Genomic DNA, 22,101 nt, shown 5'->3' with positions numbered 1-22,101 from the left:
ATGATGGGGCACTATTCGTCTAATGAAAACCAATGATGGGGCACTATTCGTCCAATGAAAAACAATAATGGGGCACTATCCCCACTAACAACAACAAAGAGGCAATATTCCTTCTAAGGATTCCAATGATGGGGCACTATTCCCTCCACTTATACCAATAATGGGGCACTATTCCTCCCACTGATACCAACAAAGAGGCAATATTCCCCACACTGATACCAACGATGAGACACACTTCCTCTCACTGACACCAATGATGAGGCTTTATTTCTCCCACCAATACCAATGATGGGGCATTGTTACAGATAGGACATTTTCTACTCTTACTGGCCACAGTCCAGCCCCTCTAAAGTCTGAAAGAAAGTAAACTGGCCCTTTGTTTAGAAAGATTGGAGACCCCTGGTCTGGAGAAGGGGGGGAGGAGTTACTTACCTGATCCTCCCCTTCTTCCTGTAGCTTCTCCCCCACACAGTGGTCTAGGGAAGGAATTTCCAAACTACGGCCCTCCAGCTATTGGGGAACTACACGCCCATGAGGCATTGTAAAACTCTGACATTGACAGACAAGATTAAGCATGTAGTTTCTGAACAACTGGAGGGCCATAGTTTGGAGGCCTCTAGGGTGGTCTCAATGTCATCAAGACCAAAGTATGGTCCACAGCCCTGCACTGGACATGATGAAGCATGGGAACAATCGACCACCAGAGTGTAGGGGGAATGCCATCTTCCATGGAAGCGGAGGATCAGGTTCGTAAAACTGTTTCTGCTCTCCCATAGACAAAAGGAACGATTAACCCTTGCAATGCGGGCATAGCCCCACTGCAAGGAATAATGTTGCACTTTCCCAGAGTTGGGCTTTAGCTTTGTAATATTTAGCCATTTGCAGTTTTCTGCTATTGCTGAGTAACTTTGGGTTACAGATAATACCCATTGACATGACGGGAGTGCTATCTGACACCTGTTGACTTGCGATCCTGTAGGAGACACATATTCTGCTCTCTCCGGAATGACCATTTACTGTACAATACACAAACATGGAAGTCACTTCTACACCCACTGATTTCCCCTTAAAACTAAGGATATGTCAAGAGGCAACATGGCGATTTTTAGGAACAATCATTCCTCAAGGCTGTGCAAAGCTGGACTTATTTTTATTGTAGTGACAATCCCATTGGTAAAGAAATGAGCACTATGATGCAGTGAAGGACTTACCCTGATCCAGCTGCCATGCCAGTCCTTGCAGGCTCCGGGGTCTGTTCTCGTTTTTCCTGGCCTTTCTCCTGCTGCTTGATAAATTCTTTGGCTTCCTTGGATGAGGAGTCCACTTCTTTTGTCACCCTGATGAGAATACAGAGTATATTGTTAATGAGGCATTTCAAGGACTCGAAGGAGAAAACACTGTTCATCCAGACTACTATTTACCAGACACTTAAAATATCTTCCCTTTAGGGCCGATTGAAATTCTGCTTGTGAACCTACCATTCATCTTCACCATGCAGTGCAGCCGGGAAATAAGAGACGGTTTCAGTTTAAAGACTTTATACACACAGGAGCTGAGTGTGGTCTAAGTGTCCAGCCTGTGTTACTGTTCTGCATGCATAAACATTGTGGCACAGCTCCATTCACAGTCACTTTGTATCATACTCCTGGACCAGTTTAAGTGACAAAGGGCAAGGGGAGCAACATCAAACGTACAAATCATATTGTTTGTCTTACCCACATTCAGACATTGCTTTTTTGGCCATGCTTCGCTTGTGGGTCACAGGGGTGAACTTACTTTTGCTCTCCTGTGACCCAGAATCAGTCAATAGAGGGCTATTGTCTGCTATCAGCTGACATGACAGAGCTGCTCAAGGCTCTTGGAAAGTTCCTGACAATATTGTTGGGATCCAACAATATTGACCTGGACCTTACGTATTCATAAAGGTATTATGAATGTAGCCTTGGATATTCTAGGTGGTACTTGGTCCCAGAGCATTTATCAAAAATGTACCCTGTATCCTCTCCCTTATGCTTTCATAAATGTGGTGAGGTGGGAACAGTCATGCATGGGTGGTGGACATGCCCCAAAGTTAGACGTTTCTGGATATGGGTTCATTCCCTGATCTACTCAGGGACCATTGTAAATATCACAAGGACTGCCAGGACAGCTCTACTTAGTGAGCCAGTTGAAAACATCCCCAAGCGTACACAAACATTAATTCACTTTAAATTCCTGGCGGCCAAGATAACAATTGCTACTGTATGAAAGAGCCCTGTGATCAATCTTTTCTTGCTGAAACATAATACTTACTTGGATTATGCTTAATGAAAAAATAATTAGTACACTCCAAGATAGGCAATCGCAGTTTGATGAAGTCTGGAACCCCTGGCTCTCTTATCTATTACTAGCTGAATAGTGGTAGACTGGTGGTTGGGTGGATGTGGGCTCCCAGATGGGTATGTCCCCCTTACCCCCTTTCACTTTCCCCTTCCTTCTTCTACCTTCGTATTTTCAGCTTTGCACTTAGTGGTACTTAAACAAATACTTTCTTGCCTTATTTACAATGTATTGTGTTAGGGTGCTTATTATTATTCACGATTTATATAGCGCCAGCAGTTTATGCAGCGCTTATATCTGTATAGTGATATCAGGCGGGCTACATACCCATAAATGTCCCTGTTGACCCGACTTCTTCTGTTCTGGTCTTCTCTTTCTCTTTATAGACAAATTCTTGGATATTATGTGCTTAATCATGTAACTATATATCCATGTGACTCTGATATAAACCCCTCCATGTTCCATTATCCCTGGAGGGGGATTCAACAGTGAACGACAGCGAACGTTAGACTTTCAGGTCACTTATGTCCGATTTAGCTGTATATTGTCAATCACTATACTTCTAAGCACTTTTCTAGATGTTTTAAACTTCTTTTTCATTTATTTTTTGTACGCTTGTGCAACTAAAAAGTATTGTTATTGTATTTTCTTCCTTTTGTGGAGTACAATAAAAACAACAAATAAAAAAAAAACTATAAGCCCCACCTGCCACTGATTCCACAGATACTTCTGCCTGTCACGTAAATGAAGGTCAGTGACTTGATCTGGCCCTAAGGCAGAAGGGATAGTCTGCGGAAGCACGAACATTGCACCTGTAATCCGCAGAGTGCAATTGCAATACTTTGCAGGCTCCAATGCAAAAACAATAATAAATGTACATCTTTTTAAATTAATGAGGGTGCATTTATTTATTTAGCAAAATGTGGTCTATGCCTTTAAATCTACACACGCAGTATGCCTATAACATGCCAAAATTCTCCCATACTGCTGACCAAGTGATATTTGGTCTGCTAAATTCTTGTGTACCATAAACAGCTGAATGTTTTTCATAAAATGCTGGTTTACCCATTTGTCATTGATTATTCTATCTCAGTGTTGCTGATCCTCTGCAGCCTTTATCAGCCACTTTCTGTCTACATGCAGTCTAGTGATGACTGCATGGCATCTGTGGCATGGCACCTATGCATGTATAGGAATTCATTCATCTAAGCATTGCTGAAACCGTACTCAGGAGTGTACTCAGTGTACAGGCAGGTAAGAAACACAAACAAATGCCAACCACCCCAATCTATAACTGGCCTTTGCAGCAGGGAGCACATGGAAGGGCGACGCATGTCAAAAAACAAGCAAAAATTCCCAGCTCACTTACCATCCAGTCTGCAACAAACCCAATTAACCCTGTCAAACAGTTCACGTTAAAACAAGGGGTTTAGTTTGCACACACCTACAAATAAATGCATAAGCTGCAGTGGCCAAGTCACGGCACCCCAGTGTACTGCAGTCCTAACGCTACAATTTTGAGAGTCTCCAGAGTTGGAGCATATATTTAATAATGGATAGATTAACCACATGCCGACCAGCCACCGCAGTTGTACTGCGGCAGAATGGCACGGCTGAGCGAAACGGTGTTATGTAATGTCGCTTCGCCCTCTGGCCACTAGGGGGGGGCGCGCGCACGCCCCTGCTCGCTCCCCGAGCCGATGCGAGTGCCCGGCGGTCTCGATCACCGCCGGGCTCCCGCGATCGCTCGGGGCACACGGAGAACCTGGAACCGCGTGTGTAAACACACAGTTTCCGGTTCTCTGAGCAGGGAACTGACAGATCGTCTGTTCATACAGAGAATGAACAGCGATCTGTTAGTTTCCCTGCACAGTCCCCATCCCCTTTCAGTTAGAACACAAACTAGGACACACATTAACCCCTTCACTGCCCCCTAGTGTTAACCCCTTCACTGCCAGTGACATTTTTACAGTAATCAATGCATTTTAAAACGCACTGATCGCTGTATTAATGCCAATGGTTCCAAAAATGTGTCAAAATTGTCCGACGTGTCCGCCATAATGTCGCAGTCATGAAAAAAATTTGCTGATCGCTGCCATAACTAGTAAAAAAAAAAAAAAATAATAAAAATGCCATAAAACTATCCCCTATTTTGTAGACGCTATAACTTTTGCGCAAACCAATCAATATACGCTTATTGCGATTTTTTTTTTTACCAAAAATATGTAGAAGAATACATATTGGCCTAAACTGAGGAAAAAAAAGTGTGTGTTTTTTTTATATTTTTTGTGGATATTTATTATAGCAAAAAGTAATAATGAGTTTTTTTCAAAATTGTTGCTTTTTTTTTATCGCGCAAAAAATAAAACACCGCAGAGGTGATCAAATACCACCAAAAGAAAGCTCTATTTGTGGGGAAAAAAAGGACGTCAATTTTGTTTGGGAAACACGTTGCACGACCGCGCAATTGTCAGCTAAAGCGACGCAGTGCCGAATTGCAAAAAAAGTGCTCTGGTCTTTGCCAGTCAAATGGTCTGGGGCTGAAGCAGTTAAGGGCGGCTATGCCTGGAGGGAACCTACCCCTCCTTAAAGGTATAGGAATGCATTAGACACCAAGCAATAGTACAATGGCAGAGAAAGTATCCAGTGCGTCCCCTAACCAATACTAAGTATGCTTCTGCTGCATTAAAAATCCTGCCAGTTTGGCTTTTTTTTTCTTTTTTTTCTAAGTAAAGTTGCACAATCACAGGACAATCGTTCTGTAAGGCTATTGTACTTATGTACAGTCATTTCAGCCAGGCTCTTGCGTTCTTACACCAAGTTTTGCCTGGAGCCTGCCAATTGTGTTCAAATATAGCAATTAAAGACCATCAATTTGGATAATTTTCTAAGATTTGTCAGCCAAGAGGTGTCTGCAGAGTAAACACAGACATATATGATCCTTCATCAATCCAACTGTAAACAGGATCTGGCAAAGAACATCAAATGTTTATGGCTGGTCTAAGCAAGAAAATACAATAAAAGGAAAAAAGGGGGGGTTTTTTGGGACTTTAAATGAGACATGCAGCTGGGAAGGGAACACAACATAGCACTAGAGAGGATATCCAATGAATGCACCGTGTATGCGACCACATCGTGCTGCATAGTAACAAGTTAGTAAACAGTCAAGTAAAATAAATCAAGGAAGCTTTATTAGATAGTCAAATACATAGTATTAAAAAGTCATATAACGGCATGATGGTATGGCAGCCTATTAAAGTCATAGTGGTACCATAATACAAAGTCATCAGACTACTATTTGCATGTGGCTGCATCGTAATATCAGTAATGTCTGATGAGTGGACCATATTGGTGACAAAATAGCCTGCATATACACATAATCATATAGTAAGACATATAAGTACACGTTCCATAAAGCTGATCCAGAATAACAAAGTAACCCAGCAACAAAGCAGTATGATGTGGATCGCAATGGTGAGGTAAAGATTGGATTCAAGCTAATAGTTGTGTGTCTTCACAGTATCATAATGATAATTGGTGAAATCCAAACGGCATAATAAGGTGGAGGTATAGGGAGGTTGTAAATGTGAATAGCATCTAAAAGCTCGACGCGTTTCATGGATCTTTCCAATCTTCAGGAGCAGATGCAAAGTAGCTATCTATAAAAGATATATATATATAAATAGGGAGATGTTCAAGGGTTGACCACAGGATAGGCAAAAAAAGGTTTTTTGTAATAAGATCTTAAAGTAACAGTGGTAGCTTTGGACCATAGTAAATTACTTACAAAGAACCTATGTGGGTGGGTGGAGGGCACCGAGGGTGTAAACCTGTCAGGGATAATTGTACACAATCCCGGGAACTGAGGCGGCACCTAGAGGGCAACTGGTGTTTGTGAGGAGCTTAAAAAATTGTGACCGCATGTTCATAACCTAAAAAAAAAAAAAAAAAAAAAAGCTAGTTTTCTCGTTTTCAAATTACCAGGGATGGATACATGCATGCTACCCTATGTATAATATATACAACGGTGATATCCAGTGTAAGTGCTATTTAGGCTTGCTATATTTTTTTATTAAGGTTTTAATTATATTGTGGATAGGATCTTATGTTCTTTCAATATTTTTATCATTTTGGCATCTTCCATTATTAGTACCTATATGATTTAAATGATTTTTGTTATTGTTCTATCTTTGGGGTCTCTCCAGGGACAGGCACATATCTATGACCATTATTATTATTTCTAAACCCGATTCGTTTTCACACCCCTGCTGACAATACCCTGTGGAGGGGGTGTGGTCGGCCTCTGAGTGTTGTTGCCTGCCGGGGTTCGCAATCCCGGGAGCTGCGATGCGTGCTGGGAACCCTCCCCTTCCCCCCTGTGACGCGAGAGTTGGGGCGGTTATCCCACCACGCATCGACGCCACGCCCCCAGTGCCTTGCGTGTGACGCCGTTCTTGGACGCCATCACGCTGACACTGTTGCGATCCACATCCCAGCGTCTATAAGAAGCGGCAGCTGCGGGGCGGTTTTGTTTTCCGCTCTGACGGCTGGCTCCCTTCTCTGTTTAGTCGCCCACGTGGCGTTGGCGGGTACCTATTGGTGGCTTTCTGGGATACTTACTCTCCCTAGCTGGACACACATTCCCTGCAAAACACTTTCCACCGGTGGCCAGATGTCATTTGGTGTTTGGGGCTTCACAGGTATTTTTATGGCTACTTTTTACCTTTATTATTGCGGTTACCCAAACCCTTCCTCCCTCCCCCCCCTTTTTTGGTATAGGTTTACGTATTGGATCTTTACTTCTTTTTACTACTCTTTCCTGGTCTTGGTTATTACATTATTATCTACCTGTACATATCCACTCTCTCCTTCTCTTTTCTCCCTACATTTCAAAACTTCGTAATTTCTATACTCGTTGGTTCACTTTGGTATCCACTTATATTCACTCAATGATAATTACTCAATTTCACCCTCGCCCTATTAACATAGTCACATTCAGCATTTTTATTCTCTTTTTTTTTTTTTTTTTTTTTTAGGTTATGAACATGCGGTCACAATTTTTTAAGCTCCTCACAAACACCAGTTGCCCTCTAGGTGCCGCCTCAGTTCCCGGGATTGTGTACAATTATCCCTGACAGGTTTACACCCTCGGTGCCCTCCACCCACCCACATAGGTTCTTTGTAAGTAATTTACTATGGTCCAAAGCTACCACTGTTACTTTAAGATCTTATTACAAAAAACCTTTTTTTGCCTATCCTGTGGTCAACCCTTGAACATCTCCCTATTTATATATATATATCTTTTATAGATAGCTACTTTGCATCTGCTCCTGAAGATTGGAAAGATCCATGAAACGCGTCGAGCTTTTAGATGCTATTCACATTTACAACCTCCCTATACCTCCACCTTATTATGCCGTTTGGATTTCACCAATTATCATTATGATACTGTGAAGACACACAACTATTAGCTTGAATCCAATCTTTACCTCACCATTGCGATCCACATCATACTGCTTTGTTGCTGGGTTACTTTGTTATTCTGGATCAGCTTTATGGAACGTGTACTTATATGTCTTACTATATGATTATGTGTATATGCAGGCTATTTTGTCACCAATATGGTCCACTCATCAGACATTACTGATATTACGATGCAGCCACATGCAAATAGTAGTCTGATGACTTTGTATTATGGTACCACTATGACTTTAATAGGCTGCCATACCATCATGCTGTTATATGACTTTTTAATACTATGTATTTGACTATCTAATAAAGCTTCCTTGATTTATTTTACTTGACTGTTTACTAACTTGTTACTATGCAGCACGATGTGGTCGCATACACGGTGCATTCATTGGATATCCTCTCTAGTACTATGTTGTGTTCCCTTCCCAGCTGCATGTCTCATTTAAAGTCCCAAAAAACACCCCCTTTTTTCCTTTTATTGTATACATTTTGGGGATGGAGGTACATGTTCCCAAATGTCCTCATTTAAAGTCCCATTTAGCTAGTTTTCTCGTAAGCAAGAAAATAAGCAAAAAAATATATAATAATAATATTAACATGCCAAAAAGTGTGATCACACTGTATACACTGGATGAAATGCAGTCCCAACTTTTTTCTACTTTGGCAAAGTCTTTTGCTCGTTTCCATGTGCACACTAGGTGGCAAGCAAAACGCATACTGAGAATATGATGAAAGCTTCACTTTAAAGTAAAGAACAGTCATCGCTGACCACGCACTAGTTTCCTAGCAACAAAACACAAGTGTGACATCATTGCTGAACCCCACGAGGTACCTGGATAATTTAAACACTACATCACTGTGAATTTTTAGAAGATCCAAAATTAAAAGCATATTGAAACGTTAGCCTTGCAGCTGCAAAGAAAAAAAAAAAAAAAAAAAAAGGTAAAAGCAAATTGTAGTTTAATAAATAGATGGATTAAAAAACCAGTGACCTTCCAACTAAAAATGTACAGCAAGTGAGAAATAATATCCAATAAACTATTCCCAGCATGAATCCAACACCTATTTATGCAAGTAAGACCAATTAGCCATTTCCCTCCCTGGTGTCATGTGACCCGTTAGTGTTACAAGGTCTCAGGTGTGAATGGGGAGCAGGTGTGTTAAATTTTGTGTTATGGCTCTCACTCTCTCTTACTGTTCCCTGGAGGTTCAATATGGCACCTCATGGGAAATAACTCTGAGGATTTGAAAAAAAAGAATTGTTGCTCTTCATAAAGATGGCCTAGGTTTTAAGAAGATTACCAAGACCCTGAAACTGAGCTGTAGCACAGTAGCCAAGATTTAACAGGACAGGTTCCACTCAGAACAGGCCTTGCCATGGTCCAAAGAAGTTGAGTGCACGTGTTCAGATTCATATCCAGAGGTTGTCTTTGGGAAACAGACAAATGAGTGCTGCCAGCATTGCTGCAGAGGTTGAAGGGGTGGGGGGTCAGCCTGTCAGTGCTCAGATCATATGCTGCACACTGCATAAAATTGGTCTGCATGGCTGTCGTCCCAGAAGGAAGCATCTGTGGGGCATCCTCAAACGGAAGGTGGAGAAGCGCAAGGTCTCTAACATCTACCAGCTCCGTGATGTCCTCATGGAGGAGTGGAAGAGGACTCCAGTGACAACCTTTGAAGCTCTGGTGAACTCCATGCCCAAGAGGGTTAAGGCAGTGCTGGAAAATAATGGTGGCCACACAAAATATTGATACTTTGGGTCCAATTTAGACATTTTTACTTAGGGGTGTACTCACTTTTGTTGCCAGCGGTTTAGACATTAATGGCTGTGTGTTGAGTTATTTTGAGGGTACAGCAAATTTACACTGTTATACAAGCTGTACACTCACTACTTTACATTGTAGCAAAGCATAATTTCTTCAGTGTTGTCACATGAAAAGATATAATAAAATATTTACAAAAATGTGAGGGGTGTACTCATTTTTTTGTGAGATAATGCATATATGCAGGCATGCACGATTACCAAAAGTATTGGGACGTCTGCCTTCACATGAACTTTAATGGCATCCCAGTCTTAGTCTGTAGGGTTCAATATTGAGTTGGCCCACCCTTTGCAGCTATAACAGCTTCAACTCTTCTGGGAAGGCTGTCCACAAGGTTCAGGAGTGTGTCTATGGGAATGTTTGACCATTCTTCCAGAACTGCATTTTTGGAGGTCAGGTACTGATGCAGCTGAGAAGGCCTGGCTCCCAGTCTCCTCTCTAATTCATCTCAAAAGATGTTCTATCGGGTTAAGGGCAGTTCCTCCACCCCAAACTTGCTCATCTATGTCTTTATGGACCTTGCTTTTGGCACTGGTGCACAGTCATATTGGAACAGGAAGAGTCCATCCCCAAACTGTTCCCATGCCGATCGTTCCCAGGAGAGGCAGAACTGCCTATGTAAACAAGACAGACCGCCGTTCTGTGAGAGGGGAAGATGGAGATCTTGTGTTCCTGCTAAGCAGGAACACAGATCTCTGTGTTCCCCCAGTCAAAGCATCCCCCACACAGAAAGTATTCCCTAGGAGCACATTTAACCCTTTGATTGCTCCTGATGTTAACCCCTTCCCTGCCAGTGTCATTACTACCGTGACAGTGCATTCTTTTTTTAGCTCTGACCACTGTATTAGTGTCACTGGTCCTCAAAATTGTAACTTAGTGTCAGATTTGTCCGCTGCAATGTCGCAGTCCCGCTAAAAATCGCTGCTCACCGCAATTACTAGTAAAAAAATAAAAATTCAATGAATGTATCCCATAGTTTGTAGACACTATAACTTTTGCGCAAACCAATCAATATACACCATTTGGGATTTTTTTTTACCAAAAATATGTAGCAGAATACAAATTTGCCTAAATTGATGAAAATATTCGATTTTTTTAAATGTTTTACATTTTTTTTTAATTGGGTATGTTTTATAGCAGAATTAAAAAAAATATATATATTTAAAAAAACAAAAAAACATTGGTCTTTTTTTTGTTTTCTAGCGCAAAAAAAATAAAAACCGCAGAGGTGTTTAATTACCACCAAAAGAAAGCTCTATTTATGGGGAAAAACACACCAATTTTATTTGGGTACAGCGTCGCACGACTGCACAATTGTCAGTTAAAGTAACGCAGTGGCTAAGAAAATCTAGTGAGGTAGAAGGAATACAAGTGGGGACAATTCAGGAATGTGTGGCGCTTTATGGGGACGACTGTTCCTCCGGGATCCAGGGCCTTCATTAAAGGCTGCTCTTTTGATTCTAGACAAATTTGCCACCTATTCTGGTTTGAGGGTGAATTGGAGAAAGTCGTCTATTTTGCCACTGGGTCCTGGGGCGCAGGCTGTGAGAGATAATACCCTCCCACTGCGCTGGAATTCCACTATCACTTATTTAGGGGTCAAAATCACAGCTAACATTCACGAATACATGAAGCTGAACCTTCCCCCTCTGGTGACTAGGCTAAAGCAAAAGGTCCAAATATGGCAGAAGCTACCGCTATCACTCATGGGCAGGGTGAGTCTATTAAAAATGAAGTTCCTCTCCGTAATTTTGTATTTCTTGCGCCATTCCCCCAACTGGATACCGAAATCCTTTTTCTCCACCCTCAATGGAATCATAGGATCGTTTATATGGCATCCACAGGCACCTCGAATTAGTTTAAAGACCCTTCAAGAACCATGGGGGCAGGGAGGTTTAGCACTTCCAGACTGGCAAAAATATTATTTGGCTGGTCAAATGGTATTTGCCAGACGTTGGCTGTTGGCTGACAATGGAGACTCTGCTAATGTTCTGGAAGCTCTGGAATGTTCTGTTTGGATCGTACGAAAGTCTGAGTTTAGCCCTATACAGAGGTCCGAAGTCAGGGCTGCCTACAACGGCCTCTATGAGAGCCACTATTAGAGCCTGGGAGGTTGCTACTACATTAGTATCCCCTAGTTATGTGGGAGCCACGCCATCAGCGCCATTATGGTTCAATCCAAATCTATCACATTTCTGCTCCATTCCAGATCCTACAGTGTGGTCTGTTAGGGGCATAAAGGATATTGGAGTTGTCGGGACTTAGAATGAGGCACATGGGGAAGGTGCCTCCATCCCTAGTTAAAAGAAAGAAATGGGAGTTTGGGACTTTAAATGAGGTCCACGGACAACAGGGGGTAAATTAAAATGGTGTTTATTGATCATGGAACCTGTATCAAACCATATTACAAACATAGACCTCATGTAATAGAAGAACATTGTAATAAATGTCATTCAATACACCTACGCACATTTGTGTGAGCGCATGCACTAAGGCATCAAGAGTACATCAATATGTCAACTAGAGGCCACATGATAGTCACAAGCAATTGATGGATACATACAATGATAAATACATATATATACACATGGAAGCAGCATTAAGCGATGGAAGTAAAAATGTGTGAAACCATAATTGATTGAAGAAAAATGTTCTGAGTTGATAATGAAAATGTGAGCATATATCTGCGTAACAAAATGCCCGACGCGTTTCGTGTGAACCACTCATCAGGGGCACAGTGCTCAAACATATCTATAAAATATAATAGAATGAACAAATTAATCTATATGCAACCAATTGTAGCCAGGTGAAGTAATTATACGACCCCTGAGTACTTACATAAAATCAGTGCAGGGGAGATGTGGTGATGGTGGAGCCAAGGCCACATTTGCAGTCCTTACCGGGAGCTGAGGTGCCAGAAACATGCACTGGCGGGGCGCATGCACAGAGCCCCCCCACATGCACAGAACCCGGAACACTAGATCTAATGATGAGACAATGACCTGCCGGTGCTGACTACCAAACGGGGTCTGAGAAAAAGAAAGATGCATAGTCAGTATGTCATATTGTACTGGTAAGGTGAATAAAAAATATATATGTATCAGAAGGTGGGAAACTAAAATTGAAAAGGTCAAGACAGAAAAATCCAGCTGGGGATAAAAAAAGAGAAAAATGAAAAAATGGATCACATACAATGTCCCTAGAGTGTGACATAACCAAAAAAGGTGGCAAAAGCAGACCTGATTGGTCAATAAAAACAAAGAAACAAAGGGGGGAGGGGGAAGAAAAATGGTAACTGGTTGAAATGATATATGGATGGGGTGGCCTGGTAGGAGCTTACATGTTTCCCAGAAAAGTGTATACGAGTGCTGTGGTGCGGTCTGCCATCATCTGTTTGCAGCGCCCAGATTGTGTCGGGAGCGGCCATATATGTACATCCGCCCCAACCACGTGCACGCTGACTGACGCCAGCGTCACGCAGGCACGGCATGTGCAGGGAGGGGCTCTGACGTGGGCGAAGAGCACCGCCCACAGAAAATGCCCACATGACCACCGCTGACCGGCCTAGATGGGAAAACCTGATGCCTGCACGTCGTGATGTCAGAATTGACATCACCCGTGCGGCAGGATGCGTGGCGCCGATGCGCTGTGTGCACCCGCCCGCCCCCCGCACACACCCACCCCCCCAGTCCTGATAGGACAGGAGGGAACGAGAGGGGGAGGGGGGAAGGGGGACACGCAGAGCGCATCGCAGCTCCCGGATATAGGACGACAGGGCAGCCCCGGCAATACAAAAACCACATCATTCCCCGAAAAGAAAAAAAGAGTGTGTATCACAGCTATGCTACATAATCTCATGGACATAAAGAAACTGGAGGATATTACCAGGGAGGGGGATCTCCTCACCTTTGACCAACTTAAGACAAGGCACGATCTTCCAAACTCTACCTTTTTTTGGTACCTGCAGCTGTGCCATGCCTTCAGGGCGCAGTTCGGGGACCGAAGGGTGGAATATCTCCCTTCATCACTAGAACTCATGTTAAAGGATGAAGACTTACCTAAACCATTATCAACAATTTATAAATCCTTATTTAAAAAAACACAGATGGGGGTAGTCAGGTGCAGGGAACAATGGGGAAGGGAGGTTCCAGGAATACAAGAGGACTGGGATGATATGTGGGATCACCCCTTTAAAAATGTAGTCTCAGCCCGTGATCGGTTAATTCAATTAAAATTTCTTCACCACATTTATTTAACTCCGGCTAGGCTATCGCGGATTTTCCCGTCCTCTGATGGAAAGTGTTGGAGATGTGTGCTTTCCCCGGCGGATGCGCAACACATTTTTTGGAGTTGCCCGTAAATAAGTAATTTTTGGAGGGAGGTCACAGATTGTCTGACGGAGGTGCTCAGCACCCTGGTACCTTTGACTCCTAGAGTCTGTCTCATTGGATTAGCGGAGGAAGTAGCGCCTTCCTTGGCACATCGCACTTTACTGAATATAGGTTTATTTTATGGTAAAAAAGCTATATTGTTGAAATGGAAAAATTCAGTTGCACCCACACTTTCCTTCTGGAAGGGTTTGGTCAACTTGGCAATACCCTTGTATAAGGCTACCTATAGAATCAGAGGTTGTCCAAAGAAATTCACAAAATATGGCAACCGTGGTTGGATGCAGCAGTAACAGTGGGCTAATCTGATCAACACACTGTGGGCTGGTGAATTACCATTATGGAGTGGGATTGGTAGGGTTGAATGATGTCTTTATTTTATAGAAGCTTTCTGTGATTCCTGAAATGTTTTTACGCAAAAAGAGTGAAGACAATACTGTGTATTCAGAGGATAGTGTAAAACTGTATTTTCTCAGTATACATGCACTTGCTATTTAACATTTGCAGTGGCTGTGACAGTTGGTCGGGTTAGGGTGGGGGGGAGGGGGGGGTTGTAGAAGGTAGTTGAATATGTTAGTTCTTAATGTATAGCCCTACGTGGCAGATTCGAGGGCGGGTATGTTGCCCGTCTGGTTGTTGGGTGGTATGTTTGTATTGTTTTTCTTTCATGAAAATTAATAAAAAGAATTAAAAAAAAAAAAAAGTAACGCAGTGATATATCGCAAAACATGGCCTGGTCATAAAAGGGGGATAAACTTTCCGGTGGTTAAGGAGGAGTGGGCTCCCTCCAGGCAAACCTGCCCTTACTTTAACCACTGCAATACAAGCTCCAACTTGGAGACTCTCAAACTATAGAGTTAGGACCGCAGTACACAGAGGAGCCTTGATGAAGGAACTGCGGCTTCCACATGTATTTGCAAATGTGTGCAACTAAAACCTCAGTTTTTAACGTGAATTGTCAGGCAGGGCCAATATGGTTTATTTGCAGGCTAGCAGGTAAGTGTGCTGGGAAATTTGCGATCGGTGTCAGTGCCTTTCTGAGCAAAGCTTAAGGCCTCACGTACATTGGGCATCAAAAAAGCAGCCTTAAGGGCATTTGATTTTTTTCTCTGCCTCTAAACGCCCCTCCGTGTTAGCCCACGTGTCCATGCATTTACAGGCGATTAGTGCCAGCAGCATTTAGAGTAAAAAAAAAAAAAAAATGTATATATATATATATATATATATATATATATATATATATATATATATATATATATATATATATATATATATATATATATATATATATATATATACATACATACACATATATACACACATATATTATATATATATATATTTTTATATATATATATATATATATATATATATATATATATATATATAAAATAATAACAGTAATAATTTGCACATTCAGGAGAGCAGCAGTTCAGCAGAAAAAACACCCGTTTCACCTGAATATGCTAGGTGCACTTAGCTCTTCAGCCTTCATTCATTTCAATGGCCAGAATAAATGTATATTCTGGCAAATGGAATGATTACCATATATACTAGAGTTTAAGTCGATCTGAATATAAGCCGAGGCACCTACTTTTACCACAAAAAACTGGGAAAACTTATTGACTCGTGTACAAGCCGAGGGTGAGAAATGCAGCAGTTACTGTAAGTGGAAAAGAGGGTCAACAATGCTCATCTGCAGCTGCATGCCTCAGTGTCCATTGCATTAAGATAATCATTCACACAGCACACTAGGTGCTGCATGGCTCTGTCACAGTGTGCTAAATGGCTTTTGGGTACTAACTTTGTTATGGCTGTACTGTGTTACAGTTTGTATCGCTCAGTACAGCCATAAATTAACAAAGTCAGTACCCAAAAGCCATGTAGCACACTGTGACAGAGCCATGCAGCACCTAGTGTTCTGTGTGAATGATTATCCTAATGCTAAACATCATAAGGCACTGTGAAGATTCTGCAGCAACATTACAATATGCAATTCTAGTCCCCACTCACTGTGTCCTGCCAGTGCCACGCTATCCGCCGGTGCCGCCTTCGGGATTCGTTTTACATCTCCCGCTCCCTGACAGTCACCTCACATAGTTGCAGCACCTGAGCAATAGAGTGCATGACAGTCAGATCACTCCGCCGCCAGAGAGCAGCTGGCCAGAACTTCCAGAACATGCGGCGCAGTGCTGATAATGTACATGCACCCGAAACAGAAGAAAAATTCCCTGCATTGCTCCCACCTCCCGGGCCCCATCGGGTTGAGAGAGGGGCTCGGGAGGTGGGAGCAATGCAAGGAATTTTTATTCTGTTTTCTTCTGCATTTATACACCCCCCTAAGCAAACAGGGGTGGGGGGTGTAGCTTAGTAGCAAGGGCTAGTATTTTTCATCAGCGGACCTGCCAGCAGTCATTGTTCAGTGTTCCGCCTATCACGGACATCCTCTCATCCTCGTCCGTGGGATGAGGATGAGAGGACATCTGTGATAGGCAGAACACTGAACACTGACTCACTGCTGGGAAACTGAGCGTTTGCCTATTACAGACGAGAAGGAGGAGGTGTGGCTTTTGTACACTGGAATGGCTGCCGTCTGACTGCATGACACGCTGATCAGGTAGGCAGACGGCAGTGACTCGAGTATAAGCCGAAGGGGGCACTTTCAGCATTAAAAAAAAAAGGTGCTGAAAAACTCAGCTTATACTCGAGTATATACAGTAACCGCTCTAACGAATTTGCTAAACATGGCTTTAGGCGCGTTTTTTAAAGTGCATTTCTCCTGCCAGGAGAAAAGGAGTTCAGAAGAGCTGGGCCAATGCCCAGTGTGACTGTCACTTCAACATGGCCAGCCAGTATTAGCAAAGGAGGACAGCAGAGCAAGTTCACAGCACTAAGTGGCGACAAAGGTTAAATAAAGGATAAGTTTACTTATTAGCAAAAAATTTAAAAATGCTAATTTTTTGCAGGTAAAAAAAAATGTGCATTTACTATTTTTTGTTTTAGGGGCCTGGCAGATCTGCAGGAGACTAGCAGATCTCTGATGCCATGCAGGTCTCCTGCAGATCTGTCAGTGTGAGCTGTCTGCCTCATACATCGTGCAGGCAGTCTGTGGTAGTTCATTGAGAACTACAAGCTGACAGCTGCAAGGGCTGTTGGTACTTGTAGTCCATTGATTCACTGGGATCTCTTAGATTGTAAGCGCTAACAAGCAGGGCCCTCTGATTCCTCTGTGTGGGCGGAGCCCCGCACTGCCGTGCTCTTTTTGAATCATGGCAGCGAGTGCGGGGAGAAGATCCCTGGCTCACTGCCACAAGAGGGGGGGAGAGGGGTCTGATGCTAAACATGTTACAGTGAGGGGAAAAAAGTATTTTATCCCTGGCTGATTTTGTACGTTTGCCCACTGACAAAGAAATGATCAGTCTAATTTTATTGGTAGGTTTATTTTAACTGTGTGAGACAGAATAACAACAAAAATATCCAGAAAAACGCATTTCATAAAAGTTATAAATTGATTTGCATTTTAATGAGTGAAATAAGTATTTGAATCCCCAGCAGTCAGAAAGATTTCTGGCTCCCAGGTGCCTGCCATACAGGTAACGAGCTAAGATTAGGAGCAATCTCTAAGACCCGGCTCACACAGAGGCGACTTGGCCACCTGACAAGTCGTGTCCCGTTCTGTACTATGGAACCGTTCTAATAGGAGTGACTCAATTCGCTCTGACTTAGAAAAAGGTTCCTGTACTACTTTTGGGGCGACTTCAGGCGACTTGCATTGACTTCTATACCGAAGTCGTTTTGCAAGTCGCCGCTGAAGTCGTGTGCAGGTCGCCTCACAGAGTCAGCCTGTAAGTCGTGTTGCCCCTGTGTGAATCGGCTCTTAAAGGAAGTGCTCCTAATCTCAGCTTGCTACCTGTATAAAAAACACCTGTCCACAAAAGCAATCAGATTCCAATCTCTCCACTATTGCCAAGACCAAAGAGCTGTCAAGGATGTCAGGGACAAGATTGTTGACCTACACAAGGCTGGAATGGGCTAAAGATCATCGCCAAGCAACTTTATGAGAGGGCAACAACAGTTGGTGCGATTATTCGCAAAGAAACAAAAAATAACGGTCAATCTCCCTCGGTTTGGTGTTCCAAGTACGTTCTCATCTTGTGGAGTTTCAATGATCATGAGAACGGTGAGGAATCAGCCCAGAACTACACGGGAAAATCTTGTCTTAAGGCAGCTGGGACCATAGTCACCAAGAAAACAATTGGTAACACACTACGCCGTGAAGGACTGAAATCCTTCAGCACCCGCAAGGTCCCCCTGGCTCAAGAAAGCACATGTACAGGCCCGTCTGAAGTTCGCTAATGAACATCTGAATGATTCAGAGGAGAACTGGGTGAAAGTGTTGTGGTCAGATGAGACCAAAATCAAGCTTTTTGGCATCCACTCAACTCAACGTGTTTAGAGGAGGAATGCTGCCTATGACACCAAGAACACCATCCCCACCGTCAAAACATGGAGTTGGAAACTTTATGCTTCGGGGGTGTTTTTCTGCTGAGGGGACAGGACAACTTTACCGCATCAAAGGGACGATGGACCAGGCCATGTACTGTCAAATCTTGGGTGAGAACCTCCTTCCCTCAGCAAGGGCATTTAAAATGGGTAGTGGATGGGTATTCCAGCATGACAATGACCCAAAACACATGGCCAAGGCAACAGTGGCTCAAGAAGAAGCACATTAAGGTCTTGGAGTGACCTAGCCAGTCTCCAGACTTTAATCCCATAGAAAATATGTGGAGAGAGCTGAAGGTTCGTGTTACCAAATGTCAGCCTCGAAACCTTATTGACTTGGAGAAGATCTGCAAGGGGGAGTGGGACAAAATCCCTCCTGAGATGTGTGCAAACCTGGTGGCCAACTACAAGAAACGTCTGACCTCTGATTGCCAACAAGGGTTTTGCCACCAAGTACCAAGTCATGTTTTGCGAAAGGGTCAAATACTTATTTCAATTATTAAAATGCAAATCAATTTATACCTTTTTTGAAATGCGTTTTTCTGGATTTTTTTGTTGTTATTCTGTCTCACGGCTAAAATAAACCTACCAATAAAATTATAGACTGATCATTTCTTTGTCAGTGGGTAAACATACAAAATCAGCAGGGGATCAAATACTTTTCCCTCACTGTACATGTTACACACTAAATATGACCTGTTCAGAAAGGTGAGCATATCCCTTAATGTATTTTTAGAGAAAAGCTGCATCTTCAACACCTACTAAAAAAACAAATTGAATATTTCCTCGTTTTACAAGTTGCTCAGAAGGGGAGCTGTATCTCAGTTTTCCTCATTATTATTTTAAGACCATGCTATGCCTACACATCAAATTTTTACTTGTTGCCATGAAATTTAGCAATTCATTTGAAAAATATTCCCATAATTTCTGTATAGTAAACAGATTCATCTCCAAAACAAGCACATAGAGAATATTTGTTTCTAGTATAACTCCCATATAATGGGTTAGAGAGGTGCAACACATCTGATCTCCTACTAACATGTAATAAGGGTTCAAACCTGTGACTTAGAAGCAAGTTTAAGACAACTAATAGACCTGATTTGCTATGAAGCCATCAGACACATAAAAAGTATATTACCTGCAATTTAGGTTTTCATTTGTGATGACGCCATTCACTATGTACAATAGGGCAGTCAGGTTTAATAGGCTTGACAGACAGGCACTTTCCCCATCAAGGGGGCGGGTGGCGGGCTGTGGCTCCGGTGTCCTCATCTCCAGCACGGCGGCTTTCGCCATGAATCTCCTCTCTCCTCCTCCTAGGCGCTAGGCGTCCAATAGGATAGCATGACATTTTGGCCAATAGGGAAATGGGTCTCACGACTTGCTTCCTGATTGGCGGGGAGGAGATTTCGTTTTAAAATAGCGAATATTCAATGGATGAGCTACCACTGGCTACAAACTTTTTTACAGGGGCAGCAAAGGAAAAGTAAAAAAACAGTGGCCAAGCCATGGGTTTACTGTCTCACGGCTGCCTACCCAAATTCTAACATTACAGCCTGACCGGGCTTTTTTTGTTACATGCCATGACCCCAATACCCCGCTTTGCGGCTGCAGCATTTTTAACTCAGGCTCACTGCTGATGAATGCTGCACTTGTGAATGAACCCTTAGTTGCATTCAGCAATGGCACACTTAGGCTGAGGCAGCAGCCAAAGGAGTACAATTATCACAGCAGGAATTAAACCCCGTGTTGCTTTTGGTGGGTGCTAGCACCTGGCAATTGCGACCTATTCAAGTAAATGGGGCCTCTCTGCAAGTGCCTCGCAACTGCATGCTTTGGCAGGGTCCAGGTGGTTAAAGCAGATGGTGAGAAAGCAACATAATTTTGCTTGTTTTAACCCCTTGTTTGCTGTACTGCACAAGGTTGCAGGGCATTTGCAGAGCGGCCTCATTCACTTGACTGGGTCATGCTTGGCTGGTGCTACACCCACCAACCATGACAGGGCATACAACTTCTGCTGCGGCTGTGACATGTACACCCCTGGCCACTACAGCTAAAGGGAGTTCGGTTTTGGGCAGGGGTGGTAAAAACCATGTCTTAACTATGGGGTTTTACTAACCCCCAAAATTCAAACGTAAATGAAACTTTACTGTTCTGAGTCCCCTATAAGGCTGCTTTCACACTGATGTGCTGCTGTTTACCTACACCACAGTGCATGTGCAACTTTCCTGGGTTAGCTGCACTTTGCAATAGACTTCTATTATATCCTGCAGGTGTAGTGCACTTTCTAAAAGTGCACCAAAACTCCCAGTCTATGGCTAAGCGCAGCTAACCCAGGAAAGTCGCAGGTACACTGCACTGCACCCACAGTGTGGATAAACCGTAGTGCATCAGTGTAATGTACTGCTGCATGTACTACTCTGGGAACCGCTAGCAGGGATTGGAGGTGAAGTGCAGTTGGTATCCCTCTGCATGGGACAGGAGCCAGCACCGCAGAGGAGGCATTGGCTTATGCGACTCTTGCTCCCTTCTACAGCTCCAACTTTATAAGTGGTCCCTCTGCATTGCACTCTGATGCTCTGGGATGGCGGGCCAGCAAGCCCAGACCACGACCTACCAGTCACCTGGCCACGATCTACTAGTAGATCGTGATCTATGGGCTGCTGACCCCCGTTGTAGAGCATGGTGGAAGCAACTGGTCTAAGGGATGGACTTTATACATCAAATGACCCAAACATTCAGGTTCAGGGCTAGGCATCAGCTTGACTGCCCAATCTTGTATAAAAAAATAATCATGCAAAAGAACCAAAAATATGACATGTCATAGGCTGTATATCCTAGACCTTGGCAGACATTTTCCTAGTATGGCATAAAAAACATAATTCTGTCGATCTGGTTAGCACAGTACAGACCTTTTTTCCTCATTTACATGAAGGAGCATTGATATTTTATAGCAAAGACTGTGTTGCTATACCATCAGTAGGAGGCCCCTGATTTGGAGAGTCTCTCCCTCTTTTGGAACAAAGTCCCTCTGTGCCTCTTTCCTCCTCATCTGTCCTTCATTTTGGTCTGGGGTATTATACCTGTATAAAAAAAAATGCACTACTTATCTATCAAAAGCATTTTTCAAGCTTCCGTACCGCCTGGGCGGCTTGGCGTGAACACACCGCGGCTACGGACTGTGTTTCATCCAGCCTTGATGTGGCCTTGTTGAAACTAGCAGACCCCAACTTTGAGTTACCTACCTGATTCTACAATGTATTTCTTCTTTGCCCAATGGTATATGCCGGTGTGAGTCGCCTCGTGGACTTCAAGGTATAAAATGTGTCTGATATCCCCCTCTTTCCCCTTCTACTACTTCAGCTCACCCTTTCTCCTCTCCATTTCTTTTAACCCCTCCTTTTTTCTCCCCTTTACATCTAAATTTCTTTTGTCATTTAATCTTTATGCTGCACCTGGGAGAGATTAGGTGCCTGGGGGCCTAGGGTGTCATCGCTCTGGTGGTCCTTCGACCAGGTGGACCATGTGCCAGGGCAAACCCCCTGAGCGGTATTCATGCCGTGCAGCCCATTGATTATTTCTCAGATATTGATAGG

The 22,101-nt window shown here is 43.1% G+C and overlaps 1 protein-coding gene across 2 annotated transcripts in view; it reads right to left on the bottom strand.

The window, feature by feature from the left end:
- The window catches only part of CFDP1 (craniofacial development protein 1), a 126,152-nt gene that overhangs the window by 55,651 nt on the left and 48,400 nt on the right, over window positions 1–22,101 (bottom strand). For both annotated transcript variants that reach the window (XM_073605433.1, XM_073605434.1), the window contains exon 5: window positions 1,212–1,337. In XM_073605433.1, the coding sequence (XP_073461534.1) occupies window positions 1,212–1,337 (126 nt within the window). The remainder of the gene's footprint in view (window positions 1–1,211; window positions 1,338–22,101) is intronic.

Source organism: Aquarana catesbeiana, linkage group LG11, assembly GCF_042186555.1.
Source record: "Aquarana catesbeiana isolate 2022-GZ linkage group LG11, ASM4218655v1, whole genome shotgun sequence".
NCBI classification, from domain to species: Eukaryota; Metazoa; Chordata; class Amphibia; order Anura; family Ranidae; genus Aquarana; species Aquarana catesbeiana.
The sequence above is the reverse complement of the archived record's forward strand: the minus strand, read 5'-3'. Positions and strand labels throughout refer to the sequence as shown.